The 12,792-nt window shown below is 37.6% G+C and overlaps 1 protein-coding gene across 1 annotated transcript in view; it reads right to left on the reverse strand.

Moving 5' to 3' along the window:
• lrrk1 (leucine-rich repeat kinase 1) overlaps nucleotides 1–12,792 on the reverse strand; it is a 90,938-nt gene that overhangs the window by 20,708 nt on the left and 57,438 nt on the right. The window contains exons 25-27 of the mRNA XM_079810454.1: nucleotides 11,267–11,436; nucleotides 2,404–2,601; nucleotides 1,648–1,925 (exon numbers count right to left, since the gene is read on the reverse strand). Of these exons, the coding sequence (XP_079666580.1) occupies nucleotides 1,648–1,925; nucleotides 2,404–2,601; nucleotides 11,267–11,436 (646 nt within the window). The remainder of the gene's footprint in view (nucleotides 1–1,647; nucleotides 1,926–2,403; nucleotides 2,602–11,266; nucleotides 11,437–12,792) is intronic.

Raw genomic sequence — 12,792 nt, forward strand, 5'->3', positions numbered from 1 at the left:
AAGAAACGCCAATGAATGATTCCTGTTGGTTTATATTCAAGGGAACCTGTGTGACCTTCCATTAAACAGTCTAACACAACTGAAAATGCTCCTAATTTGCATTTCTATTTTTATAATTTTTTTCACCTTTCAAATAATAAAATAAAAATTGGATTTTCAATGCAGGCTCAGACTTTTGTGGTATTCGTGGAATGGTTGAATTTTCATCTTCAGATGGCACTACAGCCGCCCAGAATCCACCTACTTACTGTATGATACATACTACACACAAAAAACTAGAAAGCACTTGTGAAAATCACAAGCTGTTTTTTTGCCTAACTGCAACACAACCTAAAGGATTCAGGATGCATGGGATGTGTTTTAACAGTCTACTGGAAAAATAAAATCATGTTTCTGCAGATTCTGTAGATTAACCTCCAAAAACTATATGTGGAAAAACACCTAGATTCCACCAGGACCTAAAAAATTCCAAAACAAATTTGACCAGTATACAGGACACCACTGTGCTCCTATAACTAAAACATCTATGAATACCTGTCATTCTCTCGTGACGTTGCATGAAAGTTGAGGAAACACAGTCATAAATTCCATTAGAAACATGCTAATAGATTTCATTCTGTTCTGTTGGACATGTTCCATGCATACTCAGTAAACCAAGCTGGAAAACAAATCAGCCTTGTGAAGTGACCTAAAAGTCTAACTGGATCCGTATTGAAGGAAAATCCCTAGATGTCGACAGTCAGGGCAGGGGAGGCATATGCAATCTCAAAGAAAACTTCTCTAAAAGGCCTGAAGACAGACTGCTCTCAGATTCACTATTGAATGCGGTTTCTTGGAGTGCACCAACCGATGAAAGGAATGTTCTCGGTTCAAAACAAGTTAAGCTCTACTGACAGAAATGCTAGATAACACAAATGTTGTAAATGTTACTAAAGCTATTACAATTTTTACAAATCATTTTCAGGTAATTAAAATAAAGCTAAAATCAAATAAATATTACATGAAATACTATTTTGAAAAAAATAGACATGTTGCCTTGGTACTAAAATTTCTAAAAAATAAAACTGGAAAAAAATTCAAGCTTAATAGAACTATTTTTAAAAGCAAACAAAACAACAAAATATAAATATAAATCCCAATTCATAATAATAAAATTGTATATACACATACTGGATACAGTAGCATCACATTTTTTGAGAAAAGCCAGAAAAGGCTCAATAATCAGAAAATAGTCCGAGCAGGACTGTCAAATGGATAAATGTCACTAAAGAACTTAAAAAAAGCGAAACTTATATTAATTCTTCCATAAAAATGTGGTATCGGTTCTGTAAATTGTTCTAGTTACACATAATTCCTTTGATGAATTTTCTCCACCTTACCAGTACTTAGTCATCCCTTTCTGGCATCACTGCACACATTGTGTGAAAGCTACTGGTTAACCGGCTTTATATGGTCATGACAGATGACTCATTGAGTTTAAAGACTGGATATTGAAGACCAGATATTAAAGAATGGACCCCTGAATCTGAATTCAATTAGAATTCAGGCAGTAAACAGAATTTGAGCTTTGTTGATACACTAAAAGCTTGTTCGGTGGCTGTTTGAAAGCCAGTCATAGTCATCAGATCAGTAAGAGCCCTTTGGTACCTTCTCATCATAGACGATGCCAGGCCGAATCTCCGGAGCCTGGTACCCGGGCGTGCCCTCGACCCCTAAAGCTCCCTCGTGAAAGGACTGCCGGGAGATGCCGTAGTCGGACAGCTTGATGTTTACAGAGTCCTCCGCGTCCAGAGACCACACCAGGATGTTGTCAGACTTGAGGTCACAGAAGATAATGTTCTTCTTGTGAAGATATGCCAGGCCTGTCACGATTTGATAGGCCACTTTGAAGGTGAGCATGTGGCCCAGCGGCATGTAGAGACAACCTCAGGACAGTCAAGCAGAAAGGACAGATGTAAATTTCAGTTTGTTTGACCTCAGAAGAGTTATATGGACTATATGGATACTTTTATGACGTGTAACAGATGATAGAATTTTAATTTTGTGTATTTGGAGTATTTCTTTCTTTTAAGGTTTGCTCACATGTCTGATGCCATCAAATGATTGAAGCATAAAATGTTCACAAACAAAAATAGACTGATGGCATATGTTCAGCAATGTAAAAAAAGTTTTGCAGGTCTAAAATAAACGGCTAAATTGACAGCTGAATTAAAAAGCAAAACAAATAAAGAAAGAAAAGTACAATGTGCGTGTGTGTTTATATTTGTATTATATTATTTCATAGTATTTATTATTTAAAAACAATATATAATGAATTATAATATTGCCTGATCATTATGGCTAATCTTTATACATTTGGTATAAATGTAAAGATACTGCCTAGTTTCTGTGCTAACGTGTCACCTTTTGCTTTCTCTTCCAGGATGGTGTTGAGGCTGCCCAGCGGCGCCAGCTGCAGGGCGAAGCATAGCGGGTGTATGCTGATGCCCACCAGAGCCACGATACACGGGTGCTGCAGAGAGTGGAGCATGCCGGCCTCCTGACGGAACTCTGAGAAGCTCCTGGCAGCGTCCATGGACTGCAGGTGCTTAACCATGGTGTCTGTGAAGAGATTAATTCAAGATGACATTATTAAGCTGCAGGCCTGAATAATTCAGCTCAGACTTTCACCTTATGGAATAATTATCAATGATGAGTGCAAAAATAACCACATTCACACACTCATATAAGCATGTGAATCTGGAACTTTACAATATGTGTATATGTACATTTATTTTTAAATATTTTTTATTTATTTAAAGACAGCATTTGTATTTCATTAAAATGGACAATTATGGCATGTACTACTTTTTTAATACTTGCTACTGTACTGTATTATAATAAAATTTGAAAAAATAGGGCAGATGTTTTTCTTGTATATTGATTATTTGTCCTGGATGTGCTGGCAGTACATACTGTGAGGTTAAAAGAGCAGCGGTCAAGGTTTTACATAACGCATACTGACCCCTCCCTTTAAGCACCATAATAAAAAGATTGAATCCAGTCTGAGACCTCAAAGAGGAAACCCGTAACTGTTCCCTGACCTGTAACAAAATTTTCTGATTTACAGCTGCAGGATTTTAATGGCTCTGGTTACTCACATGTACTTAATCTGAGCTGGTCTGGGGTCAGCGCCTGCCACTGTAAAGTCTTAATGAGCACCGCTGCAGTTTCTCTCCTGCTGTGTCGCACATCACCATAAAAAGTTTGTTTTATGCTGCAACGGTAGCTTGAAATAATACACAGGAGTCTCAATGATGATGAAAGGAGTTTAACATGCCTTTGGTTAGTGTCTGTGAGTTCCAGGACGCAAAAAAAAAAAGATAGTTTGTGCCGTACAGACATGATTTATGATATTTGGCCGACGGACCACCAGGCTGCCGTGTGTCTTTGGTTATTTCCGCTCAAATTCGACAACTGACTCCTGGAGAACTGAAGTCTGCTACTTCAGGCCAGTTTTTACTGACAGCATTTCCTACTTGCATAAATCAAGATCTATACTCACATCAGTGTGTTTGGGTTATTTCACCATGTGTTTTTTTCAAAGTAGACCACAGTGTTTTATGACGTTTCGCTATATCATCTTTTCCACAACAAACAGGAGAAAAGTGAACTGAAATCAAATCTAAAATGAAAACAGTGATGCGAGAGGTAATGCTCCTTCTTAAAGGCCCACTGAAGTGTCTTGAAAAGCGCAGCATTATTCAATGTGTTGACGTAATTTCCCCTGAAATGGCTCCAGCTGTTAGCAGCTCCTCCCCTTTTTTGAAACAGCCAATAGCGTTTCGTTAATACCAGTTTGACTAGAGCCTTTCTGTTTGGAAAACCAGAGTTTCCTCCTAATCTCTAACCGTTTATCATCATAATCTCCTCCATATTGCTTTGAAATACAGCATTCTGTGCAGAATGTAAATGGGTCTAATATGTATGTACGTTTTGAATGCTTAGATCTCCTAAATGGGAATTTTGTCATTGTTTTGGAACACACCAGCTTATTCATAACCTTAAGGCTAACATAGTCATACTAAAAGCTAAAAAACTTCCATTTTGATTTCAGGGGGCCTTTAAAGGGTACATAACACACATACATATAGAGTAGTATTGCATCCTTCATATCTCTGAAGAGTCTTAAGTTTTATCAGATTTATAAAAGACAGTTACGCTGTACCGTTCTGGTTGATGTGAGCACGCGCTCATCCGGGAAAAGTACCCATTTAAGCAATTCCCCCTTTATGATGTCATACAGGGCCATACTCGAAAAAAACTTTCCGAAACTTGTAAGCAGGGCTTAAAAACGGAAAAAAATATCAATCGGTTCACTCCGAGCAGAATCGATATTATAGCGTTTCCGTTTTTGCGTTCCTCAATAAACATTACTGTTCCGAAAACGGTTTGATATGAAAAAATACCGGTTAATAACGTTATTTTAATTTAGCCTATACTTTAAACAAATATGTATAAATAGACTTATTTTCACTCAATAATAATATAATGCATGGTAATTAAACTTGAATATTTATTTCATAACATTTTTAAAACCAGAAATACATGCATTAATTACAAAGCATAAACAGCGGACCTGTTTTAATGGAGCGTTAGAAAATCTAAAGTGTCCCTCTTATGCCGAATTATTTTCAGAAGAGTGATAACATTCTTTGTACATAACTTTTTTTCAACACGACTTGTTTTAAAAATTGCATGAATAAAGAATAAATAAACTGGATAACCATTGCTCTTTTAATGCACTGTCAACTGGTAATTTCAAAGCAAACACTGCGCAACGTCCTTGCATCCCATAATCAAATTCAGTCAGCTAATAAAGCTCGATCATTTAATGCAATATAACATACCATTTAATACGAAGCATCAACCGTCTATATAGAAAACATTGACCTGTCCTGTATTGGCAATCTGAAAGACTATAGGAAAAATGTTTGATAGATGCTATAGCCTACTTGGACAGGCTTAGACAAAATAAGCCATAAACTAGCCTAAATCAGTCTATTTGAGCTTAAAGTCCGTACTGCTTATTTAAACGTTCGAAAAGAATGTCCTCCAATACCTGCGCTTTCATTGTAGACCTCAGCGGGGAAAGAAATGTACTTGAGGCATGTAAATGCGCGCTCTACAGTGACTTGCGTTACCGGTAGATTCATAGATGACTGGTGCGCGGGCATTTCACTCACGCTTGATAAGTCAACGTCACATGCTGTACTACTCAATTCATGATTGGTCACTGCCAAATTAAAATATTAAAGAGAACGATAAAATAACATTATTAACCGGTTAATGGTCATTTCAAATTAACGTTTCTGTTCAGAACGATTCAAATTGATTTTGATTTTGTTTCCGTTTTTGTTCCTCTTAAAATTTCGTTCGTTTCCGGTTTTCGTTTTCGTTCCTTGAACCGGTTCAGAGCCCTGCTTGTAAGAATCCTGAAGGTGTGTATTTGGCACAGAAATATTCAACCATACGACCAACTCGTTTTTTTTTGTTTTTTTTTGCCATGTCGTCCCCTTGGAGTTATAAGGTTCTATCTGACATTTTTGTCAAAATTTAGTTATTCACATATTCTTATTCTGTGACAACTTCTTTACATTATGTGATGTTGTTTTTTAAGTTGTGTAAATTTTGGAACTTTTTATTTAGAAAATAAAAAGGTTCTTTCTACACAGTCAAATGGAATGCAAAATACTGTAAAGCTCAATATCTCAAAACCAGTCAGAATGCAGATAGAATCTTATAATTCCAAGGTGGCAATGTTTAGCATGAGAATCCAACTCTTTAACAGTGTAAATAAATCAGAAAGCATGAAATTGCAATAGACACCCCCCCCCCTTAATATACTTTTTTGAAAAAATTGAATGTTAAAAACTGTCATTATAAAGCAGATATCTGTGACGCAACAAGGTAATTTATTTGTTTTCCCAATCTTCTATTATCTAATATTGGTGAGCCCATGCACTCACCAAAGATGCTCTTCTGCAGACCTCAGTTGTAATGAGTGCTTATTTGAGTTACTGTTGCCTTTCTATCAGCTCGAACCAGTCTGGCCATTCGCCTCTGACCTTCAAATCACATGCGTTTACAACAAATGCACCTTTAACATGTTTAAATTATATTCGTAAATATTGTTATTTAGCTTTCCTTTCTAATATATATTTAACCATCTATATTGAAAAATCTGATCATACTCTCTCTGTATCTATATCTACTTTCATCTTTAAGCTCTACTTTAACACTATTCCATTGCAGGCTTTTATATTGATTATTTGTATTTTTTTTTGGCACAAAAGCTGATGAGGATTCTGGTAGCTTCCTCAGAGGCCTCATCCAAAGGGCAGATGCCATCCGTTGTTGTCATTAGTTACCATAGGGCACCACTTTACAGACCATAAAACTTCAGTACATGATTGCACTTGACACAAAGATAGGGAATTTTGAACAAGAAACGTCTGGAATTCATGAAGAAGATAAACTTGGTGTCATAAAAGTAAATGTCTTGATTTATTAGAAGTCTTTATTGTAAAGAAATCTCTAGAATGAGTGGGAGGGAATAAATCAACAGAGACGTAAAACTGGGAACTGCTGAGAGACCAATTCAAACAGTAGTGAATGAGGCTGACAAAGAAATAGTGTACATAAAACGGCCGCTGATGGAGAGAAACCTGCAAATGTAGTTTTTTTTTTCAGTTTCCTGCAGGAGCTCTCTCTCCTTGCAGTATGAATTATGACAAACTGCACATCATAAATAGGTGGAAAACATTTCACAGGATTAGGGGAAGCGGACGCAGAAGCAGACAGAAAAGGCGAGAGACCTTCAAGGTCAGGGAAACGCAGGAACTAGTGGAGTGTGACACAGCTCAGAGGAAAATCATTATATTGAGATGTGCTGCCAGCATTGAAACTTGCTGCTGTAAAACAACACTTTATAAAAGTTTGATAACTTTTTACAGAACTCCAATCCTCCCCCAGTAGATCATTATATTTTAAAGAGGTTTATTTTGCTTTTTTCAAGCATGTGATCTACTAACGAAAAAAATATATAGAAAAACATGTTTTTTTTCCTCTCCATTTAATATGACTATACGGTACAATACTAATAATACTACTATGATTAAAATATGAATCAAAACATGATCATAATAATAATAACAACAATAATTATTATAATCATCAAAACTAATTTTAATTAATTATTTTAATTATAAAAAAGTCTCACGTTACAAATGTAACCTAGGTTGCCTTAGAAGGGGAACGAGACACTGCGTCTGAACAAGGTGCTATGGAAAGTGCCTCAGCATGACCGGTGTCTGAAGCATGCGTCTAAACACGACAACTATATTGGCTGGCGACAGCCTATGACGTCACTACCAGTGCGACCGTGGGTATAAAGGGGCGTCTGAGGAATATGTCATCCACTTCTTCATCTGAAGGACACATGGCAGGCATTCTCAGGAAACCTAGGTTTTGATTAGAATGGGAACTCACACTGCGTCTGAACAAGAATTCCCACTCTGCCATGCTGAGGGGAATGCATGCCGTATTGGCTGTGACTAAGCACTAAAAAAGTTGACTCTCCTGACCTTACTGTCGGACTCAGATTCCCCAAAAGGTATGCACCAACAAGGAAAGTCCTCGCGGGGCCAAACGGTAGGCATAGATCGAAGGCTTGGAATAATTTACCAACTGAAAGATTGGAATGGGAATATGGCCAGGATCAAAATAGACCCTGGCCTGTCAATTTAGGGGGACATAAAAGCATCACCCTAGGATCACCATGTGAGGCTGACTCTTGCTATCCTAGCAACCAAGTCAGCCTACAACCTGTCTGCCTAAGCAGAATCTCTAGATTAAGCACTCTCACAGACGCCTCTGATGAGAAGGTATTGCTAACAGGCAATAACCACTTCACCCTGGATTCCATAGATGGAAGTCCTAGAAAGCAGAGATTCAGCATATCAACCCTGTAAGCGAGGAGAATAACTCAGCCCGAAAAAAAGGGGTTCGCCAGGACCTGCAGAGCACTAAAGTAGCTCTCGGTGAGAGGACTACTTTACATAAATGACCCTCATAAATATCCTGACCCTGGTTCCAGGTCCCTCAGCAGATTGGCTTGGTAAGCTTGCAGCACTGCCATTGTGCGCAAAGCAGCCCCAGCCTGACCCGCTGCCATGTATGCCCTGTCAATTAAGTGAGATGTAACTCAAAGGGGCTAATATGGCAGGGTCAGAGCCTTCAGTGTCGATGTTTCCCCCTTTGAGAGATAGCTTGTCGCGTCTCTTCAATGGGAGGCATATCCGTGCTAACGCATCCCCACAACGTCCGCATAATTAGCATGCTGAAATCGATGGATGCGGACTGAATACGGCTTTGTCGATCTCTGTATGGAGATCAGGAAGAAAGGGAAGGCTCACGGGAGTTGGGCGGTTATGTCCAGATAGAAGTCGCTCATCTAATCTGCCATGAGCAACTCCCTCTCTTTCCCACGCCTCCACGGCAGATCTAATCTGGCCACAGCGTTCTATAACCTCCAAAAGCTCCTCATACGCGTGGCAGGCAGGCTGAGAAGGCTCAGTTATTCCAACCTCATCGCTTTCATTAGCCATCTCCAGCTCATCCTGGCTTGAAGCCAGCAAAGCACTGCCCACCGGATCGAAGGATGTAAGAGATACATCCTGCTCTGGAGATCGCTCTCATCCGCCATCTCAAACTCCTCAGCAAGTTCTATCTGAGATCCCCATGATCACAGTTTCCTCCTCGCCTCAGCGACGGCAGGTCCTGAGTCCGCGGGACACAAAAATTTTACTTTTTTTTTTACAATTTACAATTGTATGCAAAGGGATGTGAATGATCATGAATAATGCTTTACACCTGAGAGGACAAAGAACCACATAATGAGCCACATAATGAATGAGCCTTTGAGTCAGGTATGTGACTGAGGGGAACTCTTTACAAATTTTAAAAAATAAATATATAGAAAAATATAGTTGATTTATAATATAGTTAACAATATAAAGTGAGAGCCAAAGGCACATTACAAAGGCCTATTATATTTTAAATTATCAAAATATCTGACATTACTATTTTTTATGTTTTTGAAAGAAGTCTCTAATGCTAAAAAAAACAGTGATTTATTTACAGTAATAACATTGAACAATTCAGTATTCATTATATATAAATAACTGAATAATTGGTAATGATGAAGGTTATAAGTAAAATATTTGGGATTTAAAACAATGCAATTATGATTTCATAGAGTATAGGGTGAATTCAGGTTGATTGGGACAGTTTTTTCCCCAATAATTTCAATGGCAAAAATGTTCAGAATAATTTGATTTTGTAAATTATCCGATACACACAATATTCAAATATAATTTCGAGTTTCGGTTCATTTATGAGACGCGCCGTGCAATGCATGATCGCGCTGCCGCCTATTATAGGATATTGTCTGCTATCTTTGCTTCTTATTTATTAAATCCAGGCAATTGGTGGATGAAACATTCATTAAAATTTAGATACAATTCATAGAAAATGAAATTCACTTTAAAGAAAGGCTTTATACAAAACAAAACTGTGGTCAAAATCATGTGTGACCCACTCCATGTCTCCCGACTTATTGTGCATCTTATGATGTGTCCTTTCTTACTCATGCTGTTCACTTTTCATAACCAACATAGATGAAATTAAAAAATAACATTAGGCTTTTATATTTAAACATCAATATGAAACAAAGAACGTTTTTAATGGTTACAAGAAGTATTGTACACAAAACCTTTGACTGGTAGGCTACTGTATTTATAGCATCTGAGCAGAAATTTGTGAACAAAAGCTTTATTGATGCGACACTAGGCTATTTTACAATAAAAACGTCATAATCTGTACAAAACAGACCAAAGAAATCTTGTCTAAACAGTCTTACGTCTATGACATTTTATGTTGCAGCAGGATTCATATTTAAATGGTCTTTTGCTGTTTAATATTCACAGACACTAACAGAATAAACTTACCTCACAATCCTCGTTGCTTTTAGAAATAAACAGCTTTCCTCACCGCGACTCAAAACGATGTAAACTAGCCTACATGAATCTCTCTAAACTTGATGTGTTTATTCGAGTTGATGTGGGCGGGTATATAGTCGCATGGTTCGCGACAGTATTTGACTTTCAAAAGAACGCGCTCTCCGTGGGCGAGGCCACATTAACACTAATGAAGAAGCTGCCGAACGACTGACATCGCTCTCTTCTCTAACAGATTACATAAACAAAGAATATTTGTTTTCGATTTGATGTACATGATTTAAAACCTGACATTTCTATGTTTCTTTAGACATGCGTCTCATGTTTGTGTGACAAGTATTCACTAAGTTATAGATAATTTTCTGAAGAGTATCAGATTGGATTTCATTGACAGAGAGGCTGCAGATCGCGCATCATGTTTGTTTTCTTTATTTTGCAAAAAGCACAACATTTTGTTTTTATTGTGAGTGTAGACAAATAAAAGTAGAAACATAACAGATTATAATTATGTTTAACACTTGCCTAAATGACCAAAATCGACAGTATTTTGAGTCTCTTTCGCACTGATAAGAAAAAAAAACGAGGTGGAGTCGCCGGCGACTTTGCCGACCATTAGAAGGTTAATCAAATAAATACAGACTTGGAGAGCATATGATTCCTTTGGATGAAAAACTATTAACAATCAATCAAACAAACAAAAATTGATAGCGCCATGTCTATCAGTTGCTTTGGTAGTGGCTCCAAAAACTATTTTATAAATCAGTATTTTTTGTCTTGTTCTAAATTAACATTTTAACAAGCAAAAAATACTAGCAAAACTTTCCAAGATAATAACTTGTTTCAAGCCTAAATCTCATTAAATTCTGCAGCTCACTAGGTTTTGGATTTTGAGAAGGACACACAACGGGAGAAATCCAGTGAGGATTAGTGTTTCTCTGTTAACAGGAAATTCCAGTAGTCACAGACGCTGTGCATCCCACTGCGAGACTTGAGTAGAATGACAGCACTTTGACCTCTGAACTTACGTACGCCTGCTGGAACACATGGCTTACTTTCCCCAACTGTTCACCTCAGACTTTACATTTTTTCATCAAGCAGATCGAATGCAAACCAAACATCACAGTGAGCGGAACTATCCGATCACAGCCTAAAGATAATAATGGCTGCTTTCAGAGGAACTGCAGGGATAGTACAGAAGCGTAAAGTACCTGTGCTACTGTTGAGCGACTGCTGCTTGCATTTCTTGAAGTGGAAGCGTTTAATAGCCACCGGATGGCCTCTGTATTTAGCTCTGTAGATGATGGTGCCGCTGCCACCCTGACCCAGGATATCGGCTTCCTCTTCACTCCACTGCAGATCACTCTTCAACAGGAACAACCTGAAACACACACATATATAGATATATTTATATATAGATGTTTTCACCACATATGTACGTCACATTTGATATTGAATTCCGCAAGGATGATTAAATTGATTAAACGTGACAGTAAAAATATTTATAACGTCACAAAAGATATCTTTTTCAAATAAATGTTTCATCAAAGCATTGTAAAAAAAATTGAAAAAGGAAAATTGTTTTAGAAGCTGTTTTCAACATAATAATAATAATAAGATATAATAAGAAATATTTATTGAGCAGCAAATCAGTATGTTAGAATGATTTCTGAAGGATCATGTGACACTGAAGACTGATGCTGAAAATTCAGCTTTGCATCACAGGAATACATTACATTTTAAAATATATCACAATACTAGAAGAGTTATGTTAATCTGTAATAATATTTCACAATATTACTATATTTACAGTCAGTGTTTCCCCTACCATTGTTTTGGGGGGGCGCCCCGCCCTCCCAAAACGACCCCCGCCCCCCCTGAATGAATGACAAAAAATATTTGTCATTACTCGACAATAAGAATTGCCCGATGGTTCAGTGCCAGCGTGAAAGACACTCGGGCCAATGCTGCATCTTCACGGAAACTGATAATTTGAGCATTTTTAAGCCTTGCCAATTTAAATATTCAAGCGCTCATAGACGAGAAAGTGTGTCTCTCAGTTTGCTCGTCGCGAAGGGCAGCAACACACCACACACACACGCACGGCCACGCGTCTCACAGCGCGCGAATATTCACACAAAATTATATCAAAATGACTGTCTTGTTGAGAATCATCGTAAACATAGTCGGTTAGGTCTTTTAAATGAACGTAAACATGAAATTTGCCAGTCACCGCCAGCATTTATGGTCATTTTCACAAGTTTTAATGGTCCACAGAATATCTAAACATGCAATATATCAAAAGAAAGAACAGACCCACTGTTTTATTCCAGCTTCATATATTATTTTTTTAATCAACACTTGAATGTTGCAAGTTTCATGAAAAAGCAACATTTTGAGCATAAAGCTGAAAAAATCACGTTTTTGTAAAAGACTACGTTACGTCCGAACGATGAACAAAACACAGATGTTGTAGATGGAGTCCATCAACACCCCAAAGATTGACAGTCCTATAACTCGTCCTGGGTTGACATTTCATTCAATAACATTAGGCAGTTTTGATTTATATGCTGTTTAATGGTGATGATCGCGTTATTTTAGGCATCTGCTTACACATGATATCGCACGTTGCTTCTTCGGCAGTGTTTTGATCAGGAGATTTTGTTCTCGTGCAGGAAATGCGCTACAGCGCCCCCTACCGTATAACAGTGAACACACATGGAAAGCCGGGAAATAT

Source organism: Gobio gobio (genome assembly GCF_949357685.1).
Source record: "Gobio gobio genome assembly, chromosome: 2".
In the NCBI taxonomy this organism is placed as follows: domain Eukaryota; kingdom Metazoa; phylum Chordata; class Actinopteri; order Cypriniformes; family Gobionidae; genus Gobio; species Gobio gobio.